Source organism: Ruditapes philippinarum, unplaced genomic scaffold (assembly GCF_026571515.1).
Source record: "Ruditapes philippinarum isolate M1 unplaced genomic scaffold, ASM2657151v2 ctg8462_1_1_1_1, whole genome shotgun sequence".
Taxonomy (NCBI): Eukaryota; Metazoa; Mollusca; class Bivalvia; order Venerida; family Veneridae; genus Ruditapes; species Ruditapes philippinarum.
The window spans coordinates 14,356-41,339 of NW_026855130.1; the positions used below are offsets into that span (position 1 = coordinate 14,356).

Consider the following 26,984-nt stretch of genomic DNA (forward strand, 5'->3'; position numbering starts at 1 on the left):
CTTAATTCTTTAAACTGATATCCAATCAAATGATACAAATAATTGATTGAAGTTAATACAAGTATCATGCACTTAAGGTAGACTACCAATAATGGCCGCAATAAGGAACTGTAAAAATTGACCATTTCCTAACCTTAAAAGCCTTATTCAAAATATCCAAGCGGTGTCGAGCAAAAAGAATAACATTTGGTCATTTGTTTAAAGTATGTAAAAATTAAAAAATTACAATCTCATGATTAAAGTGTAATGAAAGTCTGCTAAAACTCAATTTATGTGAATCCCATTAAACCAGGAGTAAACAAAATTTAGATATTACCCCTTGATTAATTTCGTAATGCTGACTGAGATATTTATCCTGACGTATCAGTTAATTTGTTACAAAATATGTCTCAGAATCACTATTGAAGGGACTCCATTGAAGTTTAAAATCCTAAATATATAAAATTTGAATTTCTTATATAAATGAGTTGGGCCCTTTAAACAGATATATATGCAAAGATAATTAAGAAAAATACTTTGAAATAAATTGAAAATTGTATTTTTATGCTTTTCCTAGCTCAATTTGAGCGAAAAGCATTTAAACGCTTTACATTTTGGGTCATTTTTTATAATTTGAATAGTTAATCTGAAAATACGAAGTGCGCGAATAATCTGAAATTTTGAACAAAGATTAGTGGTTTTAATATACATCAGATTGTACATTTATCTGGAAAGAATATTTTCCGTCCCATCATGTCAAAAAACCTCAGTGGAGTCCCTTTAAGATACTAAAATACAAAATATTAATAACAGTTACATAAACATCTTGATACACCAATTCAACAATAAAGATATGAACCTTCAAATACCAAATTTGCAATATATTCAGGAATTAATTGTTATGTATGTCACTGTTCCACACTGACATATTGAAAATATGTTCCCTCTCACTCAGATTAATCACTGTCTGAAGAGTCATATTTTGTTTTCCCTACATTTTGTCCCTAACTAAGTCGCTCTATAACTTGGTTCATCCTACACTTAAAGTCAGCTTTGTCAATTTTATGTAAAGGACTTGCATGTATATTTGGAAAACCTTCACATTTCCTATTTTCAACCTTGCGAAAAGGTCGAGATGAGCGGAGGGATTTACTTATTTCTTTTTCGTCTTTCTCAGCTTTTGGGGTATGGTGCCGTGTTGTTTTCTTTTTCAATGACACAGAGGAATAAACTTTTGTACACCGGGAATTTGCTTTTTAAGTCTTATCAGCTCCTAGGCTTCTTATCAGATCTTTTTGATTCCTTACAGAATTCTCCTGCACCAGGTCTGTTTCAATATTGTTGCCAATTCCCCCTCTGAGATTGGTAAAAGCCCCCTCTAAAACCCTTATTCTTTGTAATGGAGACAGCATGTATTCAGCTTTCATAATAAAGTCAATTAATTCCACAAAATATTTTGATAATCTTGAATGAGAGAAAAAGAATGGTATGCATGCCATTAAGCTGGGAATCAATCTGATAATGTCTCCTTCCTTAACACAATCCTGCATTTGAATTAATTGAACAAACCATCTGCACAAATTATTACAGTAACAGTATACTTCATCATTGCATGAACAAGTACCTTCCACCATTTCCAAGTAACCATAGTTGAGTATAAACCGTCTCAGAATGTTATTCATCTCAGACATCCTTTCATGAATTGGCTTCTTTTCAATATGAGCAGATGGGATGTTAGCTGTAGGGGATGATGATGGATCTTCCATTCCGAAGTATTCCAGAAACTGCTCAATAACCATTTGTTTACCAACTAGCATAATGAATTCGTGATGTTGTTTAAACGCCCCTTTAACTTTTCCAGTTACATCTGTGCGCTGTAGTTTGGCTTTTAAATGGTAAAGTGTTCCAGGTTGATGGACAGACTTAGGGCTATATAACTCCTTGTATGCTTTCTGAAAAAAAGGGTAATATTGTAGTCAAGCAGTATGTATGACTGTTACCATAAAGGAATTTTGAAGCTAGGTGAGACTTCAGTGAAATAGAGCCAACTACATCTACCTCTTAAACTTTAACAGAAATAAATAAAATTTACATTCATTCCTTATAGTTTATATTGCCAACAAATATTGAAGCTTTTCATATAAGAAATATGTCATGGATACCAGAAGTATTTACAACATTTAACCTTGAAAGTCAAAAAGTCAACAGTAGATCATTTTTAGCTTGACTATTGGATAAATATAAGTAGAACTATTGTAGTCACACGAGCGTCGGCATCGGCGTAACCACTTATGTTAAATTTTATGTAATACCTCAAATATTTTCAAAGTCCATTGACATAACAATTTGAAACTTTGCACACCTGTGCACAATCATGACCTCAACCGGTAGACAGGAGGAGGTAACTATATGAAGCATTTTGACAGAAGAATGCCCCTTTTTCAACTTGGAATTTACATTCATGTATACCACCTTAGATATTTTCATATTATATTGACATCTGGCTTTGAAACAAGTTGACATTTAATACTCTTCTTTGAGAGCACTATAGGACTCTCTACAAGGCCTATAATTGTAACATGGATTTAAAGAAAAAAATTTGCCCTTTTGTAAAGTTAGAAAATTTTTAAATTATCAAGACTCTTTCAATATAAAGCACTAAGAAAAGTCGAGCGTTGCTGTCCTACCGACAGCTCTTGTTTAAGGACTTGTGAATTTATGGAATTTTGCAAAAGCAGCAAATAAAATTCCTTCTATTAACCCAACCCACTGCTATTGGAGGGGAGCGGTGGCCTATTGGTTAAGGTGTCTGCCCCTCAACCCAGAGATCATGGGTTTGAGCACTACCCGGGTTATGACCATGTTTCTTCATATGACACCAGTACTGGTTGGTTCCAGGAAGCGGAATCGAAAGTGATTAATATAAGTTGTAAGAACTTGTTTCGCAATCGAGCTTAAATAAATATGTTTAAACCAACCCACTGCTGAACCTAAGGAAATAGAGAGGAACATAACAGACTTATATCCCTCACCATACCATTCTATATCATATACATGTAGTTTTGAAAATACGTTTACTATCAATTTTTCAAGCAACTAAATTTAAATTGTTATTCAGTTACTTACCTCCAGAAAATCTTGCTTAGTATGCCATAATTCAATTACAAAAGGATGTAGATTATCAAATCTTTTCTTTGGAGATGTGGATAGTGAACGGAGCTGTTTTGCTTCCTCCAAACGTACTCTAGTCAGCTGATCTCCACCAACTACAACCTTGTATTTCTGAAGGAGACTGTTTGAACCTGTTAAAAAGTTTAAATTTTCTCAATTTATCTCAACACAAGAAGTAAATCTAGAAACAATGTTAATACCAGATTTCATAATTTAAAATATCTGCGATACCGTAATACATTGTGCATATACGTTAGTAAACAATACAATGAGATAGTTTGAACTTATTTTATGATTTTTATCACAAGAGGAAATTTAGATTGTTTAAATTTATTTTTTTTACTTTACAATTAACAAAGGAGAAATATCCATAATATGTTTATTTGTAAATTAGGCCTAACCATTGCAGTAATTGGGTGTCCCATGTCCACATTTTTCTGAAAATTTTGTGAATTAATAATTGTATGATATTTCTCCCATTGGTGTTAACTCAGCCAGGAGCTCAAGCTTCTAGAATCTCTGTCAGAAATCGGTCGTCTGTTTAGAATGTTTCTGATGTTTTTAAAGATCCAAATTATTTAAAATACCTTCATTTACTGCTGGTAGCATACTGATGATCTCTTATGTCTGTTCAGCTAATACCTAAGGCAAACACAACAAAACAGTGAACACGTAACAGTTGTTTCATGCAAACTGGTAAAATAAAAAACAACAACTAAACATGTAAACCAACTTCAACTTCAATTATGTCTGTTGTATCTAGCTCTTTTGGTTTTTTAAAAGAAGATTTTTAAATTTTTTACTATACCGGTATCTATACATCAAATTGCCATTGATGATGAACAAATTAACAGAGAGAAATAGCTTCATGAGAACAAGCAGCTAAACAGTGCCTCTTCTGGTTAAACAAAATATTTATTACAGTACTGCATTTTTATTAACCCCCCTCCAAAAAAAAAAAAAACAACAAAAAAAAAAAAACAACAAGAAGCAATTATCATAGTTTTGCAAGCAATCCATAAGTCCCCTACAGGTTAGAACCCCAGCAACATTGGCCATTCAATTTTACCAGTGAATGAATGACATGAATGAACTTAAATCTTTTGAGTTCTAAGTTAAGTGATAATAAGTAACATATATATGAAGTTTGAAGTAGATACATTAGGAAATAAAGAAGTTATTTAAAAAAGACAACATTTTTTTCCATAAAAATTTAAGTTCAAGGGAGGTAATACTGATAATTTTTGTGCTAGAGTTGTAAACCTTGTCACATATGATGTGGTTGATGACCAAAAACTTAAAGTTTAAAGTAAACACCTTTGAAGTAAACACCTTAAGAAATAAAGAACTTATAGTGAAAAAGCTGAAAAATTTAAATCAGAAATATTGAAATTCAGGCTAATTGTTGCCAAAGCAACCAGAAATTTCAACATAAGAAGAAAAGAAAAAGATGTGCATAATCTCCAGACTGCCATCTATTCATAAAAATACTTTCAGTTAACACTGGATCCAGTTTATGTGATAAATTTGCCATATTTTCATACTATTTGTTGCCATACCAACCAGAATTTTCAACATAGGAAGATAAGAAAAAGACGTGCATAATCTCCATAATGCCATCTATCCATACATGTATATCAAGTTTCATATACAGATTTTCAGTACTTTTTGCGTTATCGCAGGATCCAGTTTTGTGGACCAACTGACAGACAGATGGACGGAGGGTAAACCTAAAGCCCCTACAGTTAAACCGGTAGGGGACTAAAAACATTTATATTTAAAATATTCATTTTTTATTTTATGCAGTTTGAAGAATTTCTGAAATGGCAGAGGAGGCTCTGTGCCAGCCATAATTATTCAAAGCTTTTTTATCAGCAACTTTCAAAGAGTTATAATCGAAACATCAAAACAATAAACCATACCAAAGGCTTTCACGAAACAATCATCTAAAATGTCCTCATAACAATCGAGTATATCAACACAGTCCTCATGTTTAGCTTCATTCTTAAACATAATTGGTAGCTGGTACACCTTGGACTTTATAGCCATCTGCTGCTGATATGGATGCTTAATGTGGGCAGGCAACACTGCTTTCATCCATGTAAATGGTTTTAACTCTGACAGCATCCTTCCTGTATAAACAATGTGAAATTTATAACAGTGTTACATACTTCCTACATGAAACAATGTGGTAATTATAACAGTTTTTACATTTTTTTTAAATTTATAAATTAAACAATTCAGTATTACAGACAAGTTATTCATTTTAAAATGCAAAAAAATTATTGAAGAAATATTGGATAACAATGATACTGTAAAAAAAGAATAAAAACAGAGACAAACACACACACTAAGGTATATCAACTTATAATATTTCCTAATTCAATGAAGGGCCCTTTAAAGGAAACAATGACGTCACATAAATTTCCAGACAGTTTCTGTACACAGTATCAGTATATGATAGTTACAATGTACTTAAGTAATATCATAAGTAACTGTTGTCAGAATTTAATCAAGGGCAAAGAAATGTTTATAGAAATTAATACATATTAACCCAGAAGAACTGTATAGCTGCTCATAAGTGTTTCAGTGTAGTGTCCATGTGGCAGGAATAAATCTGAAGTTAGATTTGATAGAGGAATACTGTTTTCACGAAGACTGTACATATGTGGTTGGGCAATTCTGCTGAAGATGATGTTCGAGGCAAACAAGTGAAGATCTTTGTTGTGTTTATCTAATGATTTGTGACCAGTTCTAACATAAATATCCAAATTATCTCCAGTCACTTTAATGATTGGATTGTTTTTCAGCTCTGACACAATACCAAGGTCACTTCCATTTCCAGCTTCATCAAGAAGACGGGTTTTGGTAGGGGCAGACAAGCAAACACCCAAATGGTTCAGAGTTGTCAATGCCTGAAAAAGACATGTTTTCTTCTTTTAAGTCTGCAAAATGCTCAAAACAGCACCCAGGTCATTGTGTCTAAGCATGGCTTCAATATCTTGCTAATAAATCTTAGCAGTGAGATATATGCATGAGCACACATAATTTATAACATGTGTATGTATATTTACATAGAGATGTGCTCACCAGTCAATGTATATCTTATAAATGGATAATTATGGAAGTAGAAAATCTTAAACATATGTAATATATATATCTTTATGAGACTTACAATATCTACCTTTCCAGTTACAATACAGTGAAGTATAGAAAGGCAAGTAGAGTGATAGTAGTTTTGGTAAAAAAAACTACAACCACCAATAAAAAAAATTACCTGCATTTATAGCAAATTTTAATCCCCCCCCCCCCCTTAAAATGTCAAGTTAAAATAGGATGTTGGGATTTCAAAGAAAAGTAAACCCGTTATAATGATGATGATGTACAAATAAATTACTGAGTCATCCAAATGTCCTTTTGTAACAATTATAGTAGTAAGTCTGTGCCAGGCTGAAAGTTTCTCTGACCTTGAGTTCATCAAGATGGCATATGCTGCTGCTATTGGAGCAATTTTCTGTTCTGTTGGTTCTCCAGTGCTAGAACTTATTGTCGCAAAGACATCCAACAAGAATGGGATTCTAAAAAGGTGGTTGCATTAACACATTTTAGGTCATTCAGAAATTATCTAGGTGATGACATAAGTGAAACTAAGTAGTACAAAAAACAAACCCATACAACATTAATGCTACACTTAATCTTAAGAGAAAGAAATTACTATGTACACCTATGATACATTTTGCATTAATACTATTATAGAAACAATTTTAATTCAGTATGAATTCATATTAAAGCCACTACTCCTTTCCTTGTACTTTATAGATTAACTGACAATGAAATTACTTTTTAAAATTTCTGAGTTTACACGAATGCATACCAAGTCTTGGGTAAATCCAACTTATACAGACCAAGTTATGCTCTAGACAAGCATATAAAGTATGAAAATTACACAAATGACCATGATTTTTATGTCAAACCTTTACATGAATAAATTTTAAATACTTATACTGCAAAATCACTGCATTACAAGTAGCAGTCCACTATCCGTACTGCTTTATGATGGAAAGCAATTAATTTCTTTATTAACATTTTAGTAACAATCAATTATATAAATTATTTTTTCACACAAAAGTTATGCACTGCATAATTAATTTCAAATGTGACAGTGTGACATTTCTTACCATGCCACCGTCCAAAAAAAAGTTGAGCCAAAAAAGTTCAAGAAATTCGAAGTTGACCGAAATGTATGTAGATTTTAAGAAAAGTAACAAAATTTCAAGAAATAATTTACACGACTGGTTTTGTTGAATTATCACCAGATTTCTACTGCATCACTATCTCAGTTAATTGGTTAATTATGTGGATTGTCAGTGCTGTTTGCAATGTATAAATTACCTTCTTTGTTCACTTGACAATATTTTATTGTAAAATGTATTTTCAAAATTTCAACCAAAATAAGAAGGTACCTGTAGGCATGCTGTTTTAATGTCAGACTTAAAGTTTGACATTACTCTATTTCTGTTTATAAACTAAGGCTATGTCATTTAAAGCTTATAATGAATTTTATATTCCTGAATGCTAACTGTGTACCTTTGAGAAATTTCTTGAATGATTTCATTCAGCAGCTGGTCACCAAACATTGAAAGGCCAGTGATACTTCTGTAGCGGGACAGTACACTTGAAAATGCCACATTTCTGGATGATAAAGTTGAGCACATGTCTGTAATTACACTCAACATCTTTCTCTCAACAGCCTTTAACAGTACCTGTAGATGTCAATGATTTAGTTTAATACTTTACTGTAAAATATGAATAACGCAAAAACATATATACATAGAAGTATAGTGCAAATGGGTTGGGCTTAAACATTTTACAACATTAGCAACATTCCTTCTGACAAAATCTAACTTTTATAATATAAATTTCCTGAGAATAGTTAAAAATGACTGATTTTTAGTGAGAAAAAATAAAATAAGAAAAACAAACAAATAACATTTGACAAACTAATATATAAATTTGGCATGAAAATTCAGAAAGATTTAGATATAATTGATAGATATATATATATATATATATCAAAGAATAATACAAGTAACAACCAGATCAGGACTTGAACCTGAGACCTTCCTAAAACCATGTCTATACAAAGTCTAGGTTGCTCTACCGGCTGAGCTATCTGGTTATTAAACTTGTAATTTCCTATGATGTATATTTTTCTCTTTGATTTCCATATTCTGTACAAATTTATACAATATTTTATACAAAATAAATTTTTATATTTCATATTTTAAAGTGGAGCTAATAACTAGTACATGTAAATACTTTACTCACTTCATTTGACCGCTGTTTACATCAGTCAATCGTTATTAATATCCATAACACTCTGTAGAACTGAAGATGCCAATGATCAAAGTGTTATGAAAAAGCAACAACCACTCCCCCCAACATACGATCAAAATAATAATCCTGGTCACATGTGGCCTATGTTAGGATCCATCTTAAATTCATTCGTATAGGTCAAAATTGACCCTTTACCTTGGTATAGGACATAGTTGACCCTTTACCTTAAGTAAATATGGAAACAGCAATATACCTACAAAAATCTGAATATTGCAGAAATACAGTGTACTGTACAGCATATTAAGTGAATAGAAATCTTTAAAATGAAAGAGAAAACAAAAATACCTTATGATTGAAAATTACATCAACAATGTCATTCACCAAACTTGACGAAATGTCGGGTTCCACAAGATGACTTTTCAGGCATTCTACAGTTGATTTTACACTTGATTTTTCTTTCTTACAGTGCGAGTCTACGATGATTTTTGAATAAGAATGTTCAAAGTCAACAATATTTTCTTTGTTTTTTTCTAACGATTGTACTGATGAATAGCAGTGATCATCACTTGTTGGTGGAATACTGTTAATGCTGCTTGAGTCATCCTGCAGTTCAAGATGTAGAGGTCGTCTCACTTTTGAACGTTTCGAACTCACCGAGTCATCGTCCGTATCAACCAGAAGTTTAGGAGTTAATGGACTGTTCGCCATCCGTTTGAACCTAGGCTGTCCATCTTCATGATCCTGATCCGAACTGTCAATAACATTTATCAACTGTATTTGCAAAATGTATGCTGAATTAACTTTCTTCAAACACTTCCTACATATCCCGAATATTTTAGATGGGTATTGCGAACAAAAATCTTCAAAATTTTTCCCAGATAATTTATTCAACTTGTTAATAAGTTCGTTCTCAACGGCTTTCCTCCCGTTCAAACCATAAAAACGTTTGTTTTTGCAACAAATGAAGCAATTTTCATCCAGAACAGTTTTCTTTGGAGTATCCTCCATTTTAAAGTCACGTGCCTGTTTTCTATGGTCACGTGAACTTTGTGAAGGCAGTGATTACAATTCTGCCAAGGGAGGTAATCACTGTGAGGAGTTTGGGTTTTTATATGACGTTTATTACAATATGCATACGGTGACATTAAAGATTGATTAGGTATTCTCCAATTGAAAGTGATTTTCAAAATGGCGGAGGGAAGCGAGTTGCCAGAAGATTGTGTTTTAAATTCAAAATATGTTCAGATTCCTCTGGAAGCGCTGAATTCAAGTTGCAGAAGACACATTGCTTTACACTTAAACTTAGAAGGAAGTTTAAATGAAGACGTTAATTTGATGAATGATTTCAGAGGACTGGCAGAAATGGTCGGTTTTGGCTATTTAGAAATTAAGAATTTCGAGAGAGAGAAAAGTCCGACAGAGCAGTTACTTGAAGATTGGACCTCCAGACCAGAATTCTCACCAACTGTAGGAAACTTGTGGAGTTATTTGATGTCTTTAGCAAGGTTTGATGTTCTCACTGACAGTAAAAAATTCATTGGTATGTATTTGAAATATTTCATTGTTTACAAATTTTCATAATCTTTTAAAGTGAAAGGTTTTTCACACATGATTAATATCCCACTGTCACCAAATGTCCCTGCTCCATTCGAATAACACACCATTCGAATAACACAACGCTTTACCTTTTGATCAGCCCTGGTTAAATTTCCACCCTGTCTATTGTAAATTAATGGCAGGTCATTTCCTCTGTTATGATTTTTTCCAAGAAAATTCATTTGCCTTAAAGCCTCGAGCTTAACTTGGATGATATGGCACTTTGGTTTTTATATGGGCAACTTATTTTCCCTTCTCAATCTAGTAAGGATTGGGAGCAGCATCTAAAACGGCAGATACTTTGTAATAATTTAGTGCATTTTTAATCAACATACAATCAGGGCTCACGCTGTCGGTCGCCATAGTCGCCATTTGCGATTATTTTATAAGATTGGCGATTATTTTTTGCATTTTGGCTACAAAATCTGGCGATTATTTTTTACTTCCAACAGTGTTTATTTAAGGTGTGAAAATCGATAAAGAATGCAGTAGACCCAATTAACACCAGCGGGGTGGATTTAATTGAGTGTCAACTTTTTATCGGTCACATGCTGCTTACCATACTGCCCGAGGTGATAAAAATACATGCGAGATGTAAAATTGTATAAGTACTTTAAAGATATTGTCCAGCATTATAATAGCCATCAAATATCCGTCAATTAGCCAAAAAGATCGTCTTAAAATTGATAAACTGGATATTGACCAACCCAAAATTTACTGTAAATTGCAGTAATGGCAAATTTTGATTTTTAGCTCGACTATTCGAAGAATATGAGAGCTATTGTAGTCGCCCCGGCGTCGGCGTCGGCGTCAGCGTCCGCGTCGGCGTCTGCGTTGGTTAAAGTTTTTTGTAAAGTCAAATATCTCAATTATTACTTGAGATATTCAACTGAAACTTACAATACTTATTTATAGTAACAAGGTACATCAGATTGACAAGTTGGATAACTCTGCCTACAATATTGACAGAATTATGCCCCTTTTTAACTTAGAAATTTTGGTTAAAGTTTTTTTGTAAAGTCAAACATCTCAATTATTGCTTGAGATATTCAATTGAAACTTACAATACTTATTTATAGTAACAAGGTATATCAGATTGACAAGTTGGATAACTCTGCCTACAATATTGACAGAATTATGCCCCTTTTTAACTTAGAAATTTTGGTTAAAGTTTTTTGTAAAGTCAAATATCTCAATTATTGCTTGAGATATTCAATTGAAACTTACAATACTTATTTATAGTAACAATGTACATCAGATTGACAAGTTGGATAAGTCTGCCTACCATATTGATAGAATTATGCCCCTTTGGAACTTAGAAATTTTGGTTAAAGTTTTTTTGTAAAGTCAAATATCTCAATTATTGCTTGAGATAATCAATTGAAATTTAAAATACTTATTTATAGTAACAATGTACATCAGTTTGCAAAATTGCATAACTCTGTCTGCAATATTTGCAGAATTATTTGCCCCTTTGAAACTTAGAAATTTTGGTTAAAGGTTAACGGTCTTCAAAGATATTTACTTGAAACTTTACACATGCACTTAGGGTCATAATTGGAGGGTCATAATTGTATGTCACTGACCAAGTTCCATAACTCTATCTTGCATTAAGGCTGATTCATATCCCCTTTTCTACTTAGTCTCTTGGTTAATGTTTACATATCTCAATAACTATTAAAGATATTTATGTAAAACTTCACATATGCATTTAGGGTCATAATTGTAGGTCACTGACAAAGATCCATAATTCTATCTTGCATTTAGGCTGATTTTTCTCCCCTTTTTCAACTTAGAAATTCATGGTAAAGTTTTGCTTGTAAGCTGTTATCTCAATAACTACTGTAGGGTTTGTGCCTTTTTTGGGACAATTTTATGCATTCATAATAATAAAGTAGTGATTTACTTGATAAAACATCTTAATATCAAGCCTTTGTACCTTTTCTGTCAAATTTATGTATTCATAGGTTATTAGTATTATTATACTCAATAAAAAACCTTGTGACATTACCTTCCGAATAGTCAAGCCAATTCTGTATAATTAGACTCTCTCTAAGGCCTATAACATGAATTTATAAAAAAAAATTAGCCCTTTTGTTAACTTAAAAAATTTAACAATATCAAGGCTCTTTTACTATCAAGCACTTAGAATAGTCGAGCATGCTGTCCTACAGACAGCTCTTGTTTTTGTTTTAAGCTACTTGACTAAATCGCCAGTTGAAAACAACTATAACATATTTAAAAAGTATTAACTTCCAAACAACCATTTGCACAACAACCAAAATTGTGAGTATTTCTTCAGAAAACAGGAAAAAATCCGATTGTCACATATTTTTGCGACACCGATAATTTTGATATTTATTTAAAGGTGAAAATAAGCTATGTTCTGTTTAAAAATCTTTACTATTATGGCAGAAAATTTGTATTACATTGGTGATGATGACATTTTTCAGTAAGTTATTCAGAAAAAAAGGCTGCATTCTGTGAATGAGATTGCAATTGTTATATTTATAGGCTAATATGACCTAGATCTACTAATGTGGATATTGACAGTGGTTATAGCTGACAAAATTTGATTAAAACAAACAAAAGAAATTGTCTGATAATAGCATTATGTAAATTCATAATGAATCTTTAAAGGGATATTCAGGCAAAATAATGACAAAAATATTAAAATGATCTTATGTATTCAAATCACGTTAAAATGACTTTTCATAAAGTTTCATCATGCATTTCTGTTTAAATTCTATAGATTTTGGGTTTGAATCGTAAATATATCTATATATGCTGAACAAAATTTAGACACCAATAGAATCACCAAATAGTTTTAAAACAAGCCAGGTGACATGAACAAACCCTTGAAGTTACAATAACAGATATTGTGGATATTGTATGATTGAAAAGAGCCTAAGTCATTCATTTGACATTTTCTTTAACGTTTCCAGAGTTCACTTTGACAACTATTGTGAAATGCTAGCGCTCTAACCTGACCCACGCGGGTCAAGTTAGGAAACCACCGTTTTATTCTTTATATGGAGAAAAGTTTTGTTCCGTTGACTGTCTTATATATTCATTTTGAGGGCATTTACAGAATAATGAATGAAAAATTCAAAACTAAGAAAATGAAAAGTTTGCCTGTGTCTCCCTTTAATATTATAATTTTTTATATTGATATACAGTCATTATATACTATATAACATTTTTATTCTGTTCTATAATAACAATTTAAGTTGTGGTTCTATTTTTAAAAAAAAAGGTAGGTCTCAATATATACACAATGTATCAGTTTATTTGAGAATCCTTATAAAACTGAAAAAGGTTTATATGTAATGTTTATTTAATCAACTGCTTATGTTGTTAATCGCTAAATCGTGAATAGTCCGCTGAACTTTTGGCTATTAGTATTTTAAGTTAAAAATATTGGCTATTATTTTATTTAAGCCAGTGTGAGCCCTGTACAATAAATAAAGAAAATGCACTCACCCCAGTAAAGCCAATTTATTATATTTAATTATGTTGTCTTCATATTTCGAGTGCAAGACAGACTGATTTTACAAACTGATATTTCTCAGATGTCCGTCTTTACCTGTACCATCGTTTATGTAATAAAAAGCCCTGGCGCGAACTATTTTGGGCTATTATGATATGATGCACTTAGACCAAGGATGGTTTGGATAGTGTATAAAAACAATTCTAGAAAACATTCTGTAAAAATATCATATTATAGAATTTAATCTTTTTAGCTCACCTGAGCAATGCTCAGGGTGAGCTATTGTGATCGCCCTGTGTCCGTCGTCCGTCGTCGTGCGTCCTGCGTCGTGCGTCGTCAACTTTTCACATAAACAACATCTCCTCTGAAACCAATGACTGCACATCAACCAAACTTTGCAGAAATGATCCTTGGGTGGTCCCCTTTCAAAGTTGTTCAAATGGTTCCGGTCTGTTGCATATGTAGGTCACAGGGCCAGAAAAGGATTTCAAAAAACACAAAATTAAAAAATCTTCTTGTCTGAAAGTACATGGGCCAGAGCTTTGATTTTTGGTATATGGTATCATCTATGGGTCCTCTACCAAAGTTGTTCAAATTTTGTCCCTAGTGTCAAAATTGGCCCCGCCCCGGGGGGTCATAGGTTTTTCCTTATATGTCTATAGGTAAATCTAAAAAAATCTTCTTCTCTGATTTGGCAAAGGCTACAGATTAGATATTTGGCATGAAACATTGTGTAGTAGACCTCTATCAAGATTGTTCAAATAATGGCCCTAGGGTCAAAATTGGCCCCGCCCTGGGGGGTCATTGATTTTCATTACATACATATAGTGAAAACTTGAAAAATCTTCTGGTCTGAAAGTAAATGGCCTAGAGCTTTGATTTTTGGTATATGGTATCATCTATGGGTCCTCTACCAAGTTGTTCAAATTTTGTCCCTAGTGTCAAAATTGGCTCCGCCCCGGGGGTCATAGGTTTTTCCTTATATGTATATAGTAAAATCTAAAAAAATCTTCTTCTCTGATTTGGCAAAGGCTACAGATTAGATATTTGGCATGAAACATTGTGTAGTAGACCTCTATCAAGATTGTTGAAATAATGGCCCTAGGGTCAAAATTGGTCCCGCCCCGGGGGTTCAATTGATTTTTATTACATACATATAGTGAAAACTTGAAAAATCTTCTGGTCTGAAAGTAAATGGCCTAGAGCTTTGATATTTTGGTCTATGGTATCATCTGAAGGTCCAATACCAAAGTTGTACAAATTTTGTCCCTAGTGTCAAAATTGGCCCCAACCCGGGGGGTCATAGGTTTCTAAATATGTATATAGTAAAACATAAAAAATCTTCTTCTCTGAATTGGCAAAGGCTACAGGTAAGATATTTGGCATGAAACATTGTGTGGTAGACCTTTACCAAAATTGTTCAAATAATGGCCCTCGGGTCAAAATTGGCCCCGCCCTCGGGGGTCATTGATTTTCATTATATACATATAGTGAAAACTTGAAAAATCTTATGGTCTGAAAGTAAATGGCCTAGAGCTTTGATATTTGGTCTATGGTATCATCTATAGATCCAAAACCAAAGTTGTTCAAATTTTGTTCCTAGAATTAAAATCGGCCCCGCCCTGGGGGTCATTGATTTTCCTTATATGTATATAGTAAAAACTTAAAAAATCTTCTTTTAAAGAACCCAAAGAGCTAGAGCTAAGATATTTAGCATAAAACATCTTCTAATGGGTGTCTACCAAGTTTGTTCAAATAAAAGCCCTGGGGTCAAAATTGGCCCCGCCCCAGGGGGTCATTGATTTTCCCTATATGCATATAGTAAAACTAAAAAAATTTTCTTTGAAAGAACCCAAAGAGCTAGAGCTAAGATATTTAGCATGAAACATGTTCTAATGGATGTCTACCATGTTCGTTCAAATAAGAGCCCTGGGGTCAAAATTGGCCCCGCCCCGGGGGTCATTCATTAGCTCGACTTTTTTTTTAGATATATACATATTATATATATACATACATATATATATATATATATATAAATATATATATATATATATATATATATATATATATATATATATATATATATCTTATATATATATATGTATGTATATATATATATGTAAGGAACCAATATTGTGTATATATATATATATATATATATATATATATATATATATATATATATATATATATATATATATATATATATATATATATATATACACATACATACACACACACACACACATATATATATATATATATAATATATATATATATATATATATATATATATATTATATATATATATTATATATATATATATATATATATATATATATATATATATATATATATATATATATATAGACATAAAAAATCTTCTTTTAGAAAACCCAATAAGCTAGACCTTAGATGTTTAGCATGAAACATCTTCTAATGGGTGTCAACCAAGTTTGTTCAAATAAAAGCCCTGGGGTTTAAACTGGCCCCGCTCCGGGGGGCCTATATACAGGTGAGCGACTTTGGGCCATCATGGCCCTCTTGTTTATTATAGAGAGAGATTGTGACAAATATATTGAAGTCAAATCCAGATTTAAAACTAACCAGAAACCAATTCAGGATAGCACAGGTAATGTATAGTTATGTACAGCTAAAAATTTATTTTAAGAATTACTTTATACAACTGATAGAAAATTCAGTTTTGATAAAAAAAAAAATATTATTAAAATTTATTTCTGCAACTGTTCACTAACAGTGACATTTTGCCCATCTGAGTGAAAGTGGGGAGTGTACAAGTAAAAGTAAAAATAACTTTACATTTTGCCAAAATTACTTTTAATTTGATTATTTATTTATTAATGAGTTACCCACATGTCTGAAGGAAATTTCTTTTAATTCTGTACTTCAGAATTTATTTATTTTCATAACTGATTCAAGATAAAAAAAAATTTAATTGGATGGGTAAATTGTATTAAATACTTTTGCTCAAATTGATACATTGCTTGAATCAGTTCTCATGAAAATGGTTCAGGGTACATGTAATACAATATGGGTTCAGTATGCATTTAGATGCATTTAATGTAGCAAGATATGTTAAAAAATATATAATAAACTAAAAAGCATATATATCCTGGTTTGTTAATTAGTGAATCAATTAATCAGATCAGTTGTTTTGTTTTTTTCAGTGTCGCAGACATTAGATCATGATGTTGATGAATCTGCTGTTATGACTGTCAATGATGGTAATGTTCAGTTTAAATGAAGACGTTAATTTGTAATGTTTAGTTTGACTTACTTGCAGTCATTTCTTTATGAATTTATAGTGTGGCTATATATGTTGATATTATCCTTTACAGGGCTGCCGATTTTCCGCGGATTCGCGGAAATCCGCAGATTTCGTGAGCTCCTGGGTCATTTTTGAGATCGATGTAAATTCGACAAAGACAATAAATTCATTCGTCATATTTTATACAGTACCCAAAAACTGGCACGTTTCGGCTTTAATCGTTACGCTAGCCGCCTATGGTACGTCTGTAAGCGCTTTTCTCATTGGCCAAATCGAGTCTTTTCCGGCATTCTATTTTAGAATAACCAATCAAATTACAGTTTACATTGTCGCTCTTGTCTGTTGTCAAAATGTCGGATATTTGTTTTGAGGGCTGATGAAAACCTGAAGTCCAACTAAAGTGTCTCTGAATGGCTTTGAAGGCAACCAAGGAAGTCAAATTTAGAGTCCAGGAAATTGATTTAAGGGCAAACCAAATCATCAGAATCCAGGAGCTTCCGGGGGCTACGCCTCCTGGACCCCCACCAGGGGTCTGCCCTGGACCCGCAAAGGGAGCTTGCGCAGCCCCCTTGACCCCCGGCGTATTTTCCTCTGATTTTGCAATTTGCTGTTGGCAGCCCTGCCTTTAAAATGTCAAATAATATTACACCCATACATGTTTCAAACTTTCTAAGCTCTAAAACTGAAAATAATTACAATCAAATGTATAGAAGTGCATATTTGTTAAAAGATTTGTATGAAAACATGATTTTATCCAGCTTAGTTTTAGTATAGTCATATGATTACATGTGTCTTAATACAAAATTTATTTAAACATCATTTGGAATCATGTAGAACTATCTTTTCAGTTATTAAAGGCATCCCTACAATATACGATGCATTTGTGTGCTATAACCCAGAGGGAGAAGACTTGATATTTGTACGGAAACTTATAGAGAAACTTGAGGATGAGAATGGTCTGAAACTGTTTGTACCATGGAGGGACGACCTTCCTGGTGCCTCACACAATACTGTTACAGCTAAACTGATTGAACACAGGTTATTATTCACTGTTGTTTTTTCACATTCTTAACCTACTGAATTGATGTATTGAATTTGCCTTATGTTGAATTGAAACAGTTCATAAAACAATATAAAGGCATTCAGTATCAAAATACAGAACTTGAGCTACCAGCAGTATAGAGGCTAGTCTGGTTCTATACTTGAGAAGTGTCATGACAAAACCAACATAGTGGGTTTGCAACCAGCATGGATCCAGACCAGCCTGCGCCTCCGCGCAGTCTGATCAGGATCCATGCTGTTCTCTATCAGTTTCTCTACTTGTAATAGGGTTTGTAAGCGAACAGTATGGAACCTGATCAGACTGCGCGGATGCGCAGGCTGGTCTAGATCCATGCTGGTCGCAAACGCATTACTTTGGTTTTGACTATGTTTTGAAAAGGAACAATCATGCCATTTGAGACTGAAAGTTGTTGTCATCTGTTATACATGAAAGCTTCTGAAATTACTTAATTAAATTATTTGGTTGAAGAAATGATTATGTATAAGGGCAAACAAGACAGACAAAGAGATAATTAGGGCTTTAAATAATCTTAAGTGATTGGGTTTATTGTTTTCAGATGTAGGAGGATGATCATTGTTATATCACCCAGTTATTTGCAGAGTTCAGCTTGTGATTTCCAGACAAAATTTGCTCATGGTCTTTCACCAGGTTAGTAAAGCAAAATGAAACTATGCAGTAATTTTAACCGATGTATGAATTTTGAATGTATAAGTTCATTGTCAGTTTGTCAAAAAGGTGACTTCTTATCAGAAACTGCACAATCAAGAACTTGGCTACTTTAATTATGCCCCCACAAACAAAGTTTAGGGTGGGTATATAGGAGTCAGTTTGTTGGCCGGTCCATCTGTCGGTCTCCTTCATGGTTTCTGGAAAATAACAAGAGTTTGGAATGAGGTGTTGTAATCAAATTTGGTAAAACAACCTTATGTGGAAACCCCCGTTGGTATTGCATTTAGATAACCCGGGGTCAAGGTCACAATATTACTAAAAATAGAAAAATGGTTTCCGGATGATAACTGGAGTAAAGAATTAGAAATTGTAATCAAACTTGGTGTATAGCAAGCTCATATGAAGACCCTGGTTGGAAATGCATTTTAACCCTCTTGGTTCAAGGTCAAGGTCACTGTTACATAAAATAGAAAAATGGTTTCCAGACAATAACAAGAGTTAGAAATGAGATATTGTTATCAAACTTGATGTAAAGCAAGCTTATATGAAGACTCCAGTTGGTATTGAATTTGAACCCCCTTGTGTCAAGGTCACCATTACTTAAAATAAAAAAATGGTTTCTGGACAATTTTTAGAGTTATGAATGAGATATTGTAATCAAACTTGGTGTATAGCAAGCTTATATGAAGACCTTAGTTGGTTTTGCATTTTGGAACCCTTGGGTCAAGGTCACTGTTACTGAAAATAGAAAAATGGTTTCTAGACAATATCTAGAGTTAGAAATGAGATATTGTAATCAAACTTGGTTTAAAGCAAGTTCATATGAAGATCCTGGTTGGGATTGCAATTAATTGAAATAAATCTTTGTACACAGTTGATAATTCATTAACTATAAGTTGAGGTCAAATTTTTCTTTAGACCACTTATTTTTCAAAAAGTGAAAGTTGCTGATGGGGGTATTAATCACCTGCAGTGGTAGGTCTAGTTATATGTGTCATAACCTTATGAAGTTGCAAGAATCATGACCTATTGGATCTTAGAGTTTTTCCAAAACTGACTTGCCAAAAGCTTAGATATTTGACCATTTTTGGCTTGTAGCATTGTCTTACTTACCTCAACAAAGGTTTTATCTATTTGAGAAAATGACAATACACCAGTGTCTCTTGCAACATAGATCTGTTCATATAGAATTATATCTTTAGAAATATACTCTCAGAATTAACAATGCAAATAGCTTTGATAAATTATATATGAAACATAGCATTGTGGCTGTTACAGAAGTTGAATAAAAAAATGCCCCTTGATGTCTTATTGATTTGCATAGACTTCCAAAGGCTTTTACAATTTATAATTGTGTCTGATACTTAATGGTCCAGATATTTTGTAGATTGGACTTCCTCTTTCTTTTTATTTCTTTGTGTGCTGGTTTGTTTTGTGACATTCAGTTACTGGTGTTTATTTTAGGTTCACGAAATAAGAAACTGATTCCAGTGCTGATACAAGACTGCACCATTCCTGAAATTTTGAGACATATCACCTGTTGTAACTACACAAGGAAAGAATTACTGGAGTGGTTTTGGACAAGGCTTGTATCCTCACTAAAGGCACCTTTAAATCCGTCTGAATGTAAGTTCCGAAACCAAACTGAATTAAATACGTTGAATCTGGATACTTCATCATCGGTACCTGGCTGGTCAGATTCAAGTTCTAGCCAGGGGTCAAGTTCATTGTCAAGCGTTGGTTCCAGTGGAACGTCAGGGTCATCGTCAATGAGTACATCAACTTATTCCTCTGGTTCCTCCTCGGATACAAGAGGTAATGATTACATTCAGCCGACAGCAACCTACCCACCTTATCTGGAACTGTTATCTGCCTCTCCACCATTACCCAGGAGATCAAATGATTATGAACGAATCAGTAATATTCGTCGTTTACAAGGGGTGGATAACTCTGCTTCAAATGAAGTTGTTGCTGATACTTATGGTCAAAGAACAGCTCATTACACTCAGCCAATAGCTACTCAGGATAGAAGTCAGTCGCCTAGCAATGCAGCCAATCGGGGATACCAGACTTTGCAGACATCAAGTTCAGCAGACGGACAGACGCAGCAGAATTTGTCCCCTCTTGCTAGAACAGATCTGTCATCACAAAGCAGTTCTCCAGGTGTCAATCGACGACCTGTCCCACCAATTCCTACACAAAACTCCTGTAAACAAAATGAAGCAAGAGAATATTTTTGCTGAAAGGATACATATTGTGGACCTAAATGTAACAGAGTACTGGGATCACATCTTAAGCTCCCCTGAGTATTAGTGCCCTGAGGTGAGCTTTTGTGATGGCACTGTGTTAGTGATCTATCATTTATTGTTTCTTATAATAACATCTCAGTTGAGTGACCTAGGGCCAATTATCTGTCTTGTTCGTTTAAAAGGATCTGTTTTATGATAGCTTTTATCACAAACTGTCATTACGGACATATACTGGAAGCATAGACATATCAAATACAGTGTACATACTGTAGAAAATGAAAAAGTATACATTTTACATTCTTATTTTAATGCTGAGATAAATTGTTTAAAGATACATGTTTTTTATTGGATATCTCTCATTTTGCATTTGAAATTTCTTTCATGCTATCAGCTGTATAAAGATGTATATAGATATTGGCATTTATGAAATAATATGCTTTTTAGAAACATTTAAGTGCTGTTTTATATTGTATGATAAATTTTTCAACTTAGTTTTTGGGCACTTCCATTACATAGTGTTTAAAGTTACCAACCTTAAGTCTGTAGCCATTACTGCTTATGGTTTGAATCTCACTAGGACTTCAGGTAGTTTATGAAAAGGCCAGTGGTTCCACATATGGGCCTAAAAATTCTTGAAATACCGAGTTACCTGAATTTTGTTTTGTAAAGTAACATCTACAGTGTTAGTGAGACTTTGAAACATTGCTCAACAAGTTTCAACTGTTTCAGAGTGGTGTCCTCAGCCAATGGTTTAGGTCATTGACTTCAAACCACTTGCCTCTCACAGCTCAGGGTTCAATTCCCGCCATTGACTTTGGAATCTTTCATGTAAGGAAACTATCCAGCTTGCACCTGGCCATTGTTGTATCTTAAATAATGCACAAAGAAGCACCTGAGGTCTTCCTGCTCTTGTCGCCATATGACCTTTACAATGTTGATGAAATATAAAACAAAAAAGAAAAAAAAAAACAAGAAAAACTTATTTCAGATGTGTTCTTCACCTGTTTATGTACCTACTTACAATTAGAATCAAAAATAGGTTTGAACTTTTTATTAGAGTGAAAAATTGATCAAACCATTTTTTTTACCACTTTAGTAGTTATTATTATAATAATGTTCATTTGAAAACTTCTTAAACATCATTTTCAAGAAATAAGTAATTTCCATATACGCCATGTGATCAAACACATTTCAGTAATGTAACTAAGATGTTGTTATGTATTTTAAGAAATTTGACATTAGTATTGCATAATTATCATGTTGTTTTTACATTCTTGTGTTGCTGAACTACTTTGTGTAATAAATGTAGCTCGAATTCTTTAGCATAATGTATTATGTTGCAACAGATCAAAAGACCTACTTTTTTCTATCAAGATCACTTTACAATGATCTATACACTAAGCAAGCATTTTCCTTTTACAAAATGCTATCTTTTTAGCTCACCTGTCACAAAGTGACAGGGTGAGCTTTTGTGATCGCTTTTCGTCCGGCGTCCGTCCGTCCGTCAGCCGTCCGTCCGAGCCAACATTTGATTATTATGAGCTTTATTCCGTAGTTAAATAAAGAACATAAACTCATAAAATTCAAATTAAGAGCTATTTTTTTGTTTTCATGAGCTTATTTTGCTTATGGACGTTGGTCCAGGTGGTGTTTATGAGCTGATTTGCCTCATAAACATCAAATTTTGGTATGTCCGTCCGTAAACTTTTACTTTAAATGACATCTCCTCATAAACCACTAAGCCAATTTCATTCAAACTTCACAGGAATGTTCCTTTGGTGGTCACCTTTAAAAATTGTTCAAAGAATTTAATTCCATGCAGAACTCTGGTTACCATGGCAACCGAAAGAAAAAACTTTAAATATCTTCTTTTAAAAAACCCAAAGAGCTAGAGCTTAGATATTTGGCATGAAACATCTTCTAGTGAGTGGCTACCAAGTTTGTTCAAATAAAAGCCCTGGGGTCAAAATTGGCCCGCCCCAGCGGGTCATTGATTTTCCCTATATGCATATAGTAAAAACTTAAAAAATCTTCTTTTAAAGAACCCAAAGAGCTAGAGCTAAGATATTTAGCATGAGACATGTTCTAATGGGTGTCTACCAAGTGTGTTCAAATAAAAGCCCTGGGGTCAAAATTGGCCCCGCCCCAGGGGGTCATTGATTTTCCCTATATGCATATAGTAAAACTTAAAATCTTCTTTTAAAGAACTCAAAGAGCTAGGGCTAAGATGTTTAGCATGAAACATGTTCTAATGGGTGTCTACAAAGTTTGTTCAAAGAAAAGCCCTTGGGTTAAAATTGGCCCCGCCCGGGGGTCATTGATTTTCCTTATATGTGTATAGCAAAAAACTTAAAAAATCTTCTTTGAAAAAACCCAAATAGCTAGAGTTTAGATATTAAGCATGAAACATCTTCTAGTGAGTGTCTACAAAGTTTGTTCAAATAAAAGCCATGGGGTCAAAATTGGCCCCGCCCCGGGGGTCATTGATTTTCCTTATATGTGTATGACAAAAACTTAAAAACCTTTTTTGAAAAAAAACCCAAATAGCTAGAGTTTAGATAGTAAGTATGAAACATCTTCTAGTAAGTGTCTACAAAGTTTGTTCAAATAAAAGCCCTTGGGTCAAAACTGGCCCTGCCCAAGAGGTGTCATTGTTTTTAATTATATGTGTATAGTAAAAACTTTAAAAAATCTTCTTTTAAAAAACCCAATGAGCTAGAGGTAAGATGTTTAACATGAAACATCGTCTTGTGGGTGTCTACTAAGTTTGTTCAAATAAAAGCCATTGGGTTAAAATTGGCCCTGCCGGGGGGTGCAAAGGTCATTGTTTTACATTATATGTGTGTAGTAAAAACTTAACATCATGAAACATCTTCTAATAGGTGTCTTCCAAGTTTGTTCAAATAAAACCCTGGGGTTTAAACTGGCCCCTCTCCGGGGGGCCTATATACAGGTGAGCGACCTCAGGGCCATCATGGCCCTCTTGTTACAATTGTTAAGGTGTAAGCTTATTTTATAATTTCTTTCTCTTACTAAATTATCAATTTCTTAATCTATTTACCAGGTTATTGCTTTTGTTTTATAATAAGTGTACCTATATTGATAACATTGTGGGCATCCATCGCTTACATTGTGGGCCTCCATGGCTTACATTGTGGGCATCCATGGCTTACATTGTGGGCATCCATGGCTTACATTGTGGGCATCCATGGCTTACATTGTGGGCATCCATGGCTTACATTGTTGGCATCCATGGCTTACATTGTGGGCCTCCATGGCTTACATTGTGGGCATCCATGGCTTACATTGTGGGCATCCATGGCTTACATTGTTGGCATTCAGGGTTGGCATTGGCCTCCAAATGTTAAATCATGCATATTTTCCCCAACAGATATTTTTTATATCAGATATTTACAACGCAATGAAAGGAATGAAGAAGTACAAATGACAAATATTTGACATTTGTTTGAAAAGTGCTAAGGACACAATAGTTCTAAAAGTGTAGTTTAGCTAGATTAAAAATTGATAATTGTAGTTTTCCTTTATTTTTTTTTTGTTGTTGTTCTAAATTTCTTTGTTTCTTTCACCGTTAAAACCTGCACATCTCAACTCATAAATAGCTGAATCTGATTTTTAAATATTTTTTGATACATGTACATTGTATTGGTTGGTAAGTTATGTCTGTATATCCACCAGTCAGTAACCTATTCCAATATGAGAATCCTTTGAAATGTGAACCTCAGATTTTGATGATGTTGTTAATGTTGACTTGTAGATACAGGTCATTAGGTCAAAGTTCATGAAAAAGCTTGTCTCACTTATAAATAGGGAAAGTGTTAGCCTACATTTACACATACAGATTATGACATTGGTTAGGAGGTCAAGGCAGACAACCACGTAATTTTGTCCCAAAGTAATGGCGTAAAAGTTTTAAATTCCTATCAATGCTGATGGCAATAGGTCATGGTCATGATGTTTTTAAACAAAATATGGCTTACAGTCATCAGATGTGTTAAAGTTGGTGGTAATTTGACGGATTTGTCCATAATTTTTTCACATACATTTCATGTTTTAGTATGAATAGATACACATGTTAATTTGATGATATTTCTAAATAGATGATTGACAAATCATAACTTAACCTCTTTGGTCATCTCTGAAGTATGATATTTAATCTTATTTTAAAGGGTTTAAAAGCCTAAAAATATAAAATTACAATTTTTTACATAAATGAGCTGGGGCACTTAAAACAGAAGTATATACAAAGATAGTTAAGAAATATACTTTGAAATAAATTGAAAATCATATTATTATGCTTGCATAAGCCCGATTTGAGTGAAAAGTGTTTAAACACTTTTCATTTTTTTCAATTTGAATAATTATTCTGGGAAAACAAAGTGCCCGAATGATCTGAAATTTTGCACATATATTAATGGTCTAAACCTACATCCAATGGTACATTTATCTGGAAAAAAATATTTTCAGTCCAATCATGTCAAAAAACCTCATTGGAGTCCCTTTAAGGAGAGCAGTGGTTAAGGTGTCTGTCCCTCAGCCCAGAGATCATGGGTTTGAGCCCTACTCGGGTCACGATCATGTTTCCTCATATGACACCATTACTGGTTAGTTCCAGGAAGCAGACTTGAAAGTGATTAACATAAGATGCAAGAACTTGTTTTGCAATCGAGCTAAAATGAATTTATATGTTTAATCTAAACTTGTTTTACACATACAGACAAGAGTCCTTGGGGGGGGGGGGTAATTTTCTTTAATAAGACTGCATTGTTTTGGAAATTGATATGTTGAATTTAGCAGCAGTTAATATTTTAAAATAGTTTATTGTTGTGTGTGATATGCAATTAGTTGTTTTGATAAAGATTTTAAAGACATAGTTTATAAGTTGTTGTTTATATTTTATATCAAATATTTGTAAATAAAGAAATTGTACAGTTATTTCAACTATGTTTTTGTTGATTATTAAAGCTAACAAATGTAGAACAAGAAGTTTAGTTTAGTTTGGTTTAGAAATTAATATACAGGTTTGATTTTCAAGTTCCCATTAACATGGTTATCCATCGTCATTCGTCTTTGCCTTTGCGTGAATCCATGTGTGTGTCAACAATTTCTTCCTCTTAAACCACAGAGCCTAATTTGTTGAAACTGCACAAAAAGATTTTTTTACAAAAAAAATCTTAAAAAATCTTCTTGTAAAAAAAAAAGAGCAAAAGCTTAGATATTTGGCATGAAACATCTTCTAGTGGATGTCTACTAAGTTTGTTCAAATAAAACCCCATAGGGTCAAAATTGGCCCGGCCCCAATGGTTATTGATTTTCCTTATATGTATATAGTAAAAACTTAAAAATTTTGTGGAAAACTAAAAAAGGTAGAGCTTAGATATTTGGCATAAAACATCTTCTAATAGATGTCTGTCTACCAAGTTTGTTCAAAATTGACCCTGTCCAGGTGGCATTGATTTCCCTTTTAATGTATGTATATAGTAAAAACCTAAAAAAATCTTCTTGTGAAAATCCTTAAGACCTAAAGTTTAGATATTTGGCATGAAACAAGTTCTAGTGTATGTCTACCATGTTTGTTGAAATAAAACCCTTAGGGTCCAAGTTGCCCCACCCCAGGGGATCGAGGTCAACAGTCAATCCCTAGCCAGGTCAAATGTTTGTTTTCCCTCTCTTTTTCTATCATCTGTTTATTAGCTCACTTCTCGCTTAGTGAAAGGCTGAACTGTTTAATAAAATGACTGCCAGACTTATTTTGAAATATTTTTACACAAAAATTTCCTTGGTAACAGTGTACAATTGTTTTCAGATTTAGCAGTCCCTTGCTTTCAAATTTGACATTTTGACCTAATTCTCAGGTGCGCGATCCAGGGCCCTCTGTGCCCTCTTGTTTCATTGGTTAGTTCCAGGAAGCAGACTTGAAAGTGATTACTATACGCTCCTAAAATTTTTCAAGCTTAGATAAACGTGTTTAAATTGAATTAACTAAGTGAATAATTAATTCATTTAGTTCAATTGATCACCACCAAACTTAGATTGTAGCAACTTTTAAGGTTCGGCAAGTGGGCAGCACATTCTATATAATTTGAGTAGGACGTTTTTTCTCTTGCTCTATTGGCGATACAA

The 26,984-nt window shown here is 33.3% G+C and overlaps 2 protein-coding genes across 2 annotated transcripts; one reads left to right on the forward strand and one right to left on the reverse strand.

Annotated features, from left to right (window-relative positions):
* Positions 1-973: 973 nt before the first annotated feature.
* LOC132742207 (uncharacterized) lies at positions 974-9,584 on the reverse strand. Its single transcript, XM_060730537.1, has 7 exons — positions 8,833-9,584; positions 7,738-7,913; positions 6,548-6,728; positions 5,705-6,065; positions 5,073-5,282; positions 3,106-3,281; positions 974-1,931 (listed from the first exon to the last, which is right to left on the reverse strand). Exons 1-7 carry the CDS (start codon positions 9,493-9,495, stop codon positions 1,236-1,238), a joined length of 2,463 nt encoding a protein of 820 aa, XP_060586520.1. The 5' UTR covers positions 9,496-9,584; the 3' UTR covers positions 974-1,235.
* A 10-nt stretch (positions 9,585-9,594) lies between these two features.
* Positions 9,595-25,595, forward strand: LOC132742206 (myeloid differentiation primary response protein MyD88-like). Its single transcript, XM_060730536.1, has 6 exons — positions 9,595-10,027; positions 16,131-16,205; positions 16,762-16,818; positions 17,711-17,900; positions 18,482-18,573; positions 20,059-25,595. The coding sequence occupies exons 1-6, from the start codon at positions 9,676-9,678 to the stop codon at positions 20,835-20,837; spliced, it is 1,545 nt and encodes a 514-aa protein (XP_060586519.1). The 5' UTR covers positions 9,595-9,675; the 3' UTR covers positions 20,838-25,595.
* The last annotated feature ends 1,389 nt before the right edge of the window (positions 25,596-26,984 follow it).

Coding starts and splice junctions, on each gene's coding strand:
- LOC132742207 (XM_060730537.1), bottom strand. CDS start 9,495: ATGGAGGATACTCCAAAGAAAACTGTTCTGGATGAAAATTGCTTCATT. Junction 6,066..6,547: donor AAGGACATTTGGATGACTCA/GTAATTTATTTG, acceptor TGTCTTTTTCAG/GCATTGACAACTCTGAACCA. Junction 5,283..5,704: donor CAGCTATACAGTTCTTCTGG/GTTAATATGTAT, acceptor TTGTTTATACAG/GAAGGATGCTGTCAGAGTTA.
- LOC132742206 (XM_060730536.1), top strand. CDS start 9,676: ATGGCGGAGGGAAGCGAGTTGCCAGAAGATTGTGTTTTAAATTCAAAA. Junction 10,028..16,130: donor TGACAGTAAAAAATTCATTG/GTATGTATTTGA, acceptor TGTTTATTATAG/AGAGAGATTGTGACAAATAT. Junction 17,901..18,481: donor GCTAAACTGATTGAACACAG/GTTATTATTCAC, acceptor TATTGTTTTCAG/ATGTAGGAGGATGATCATTG.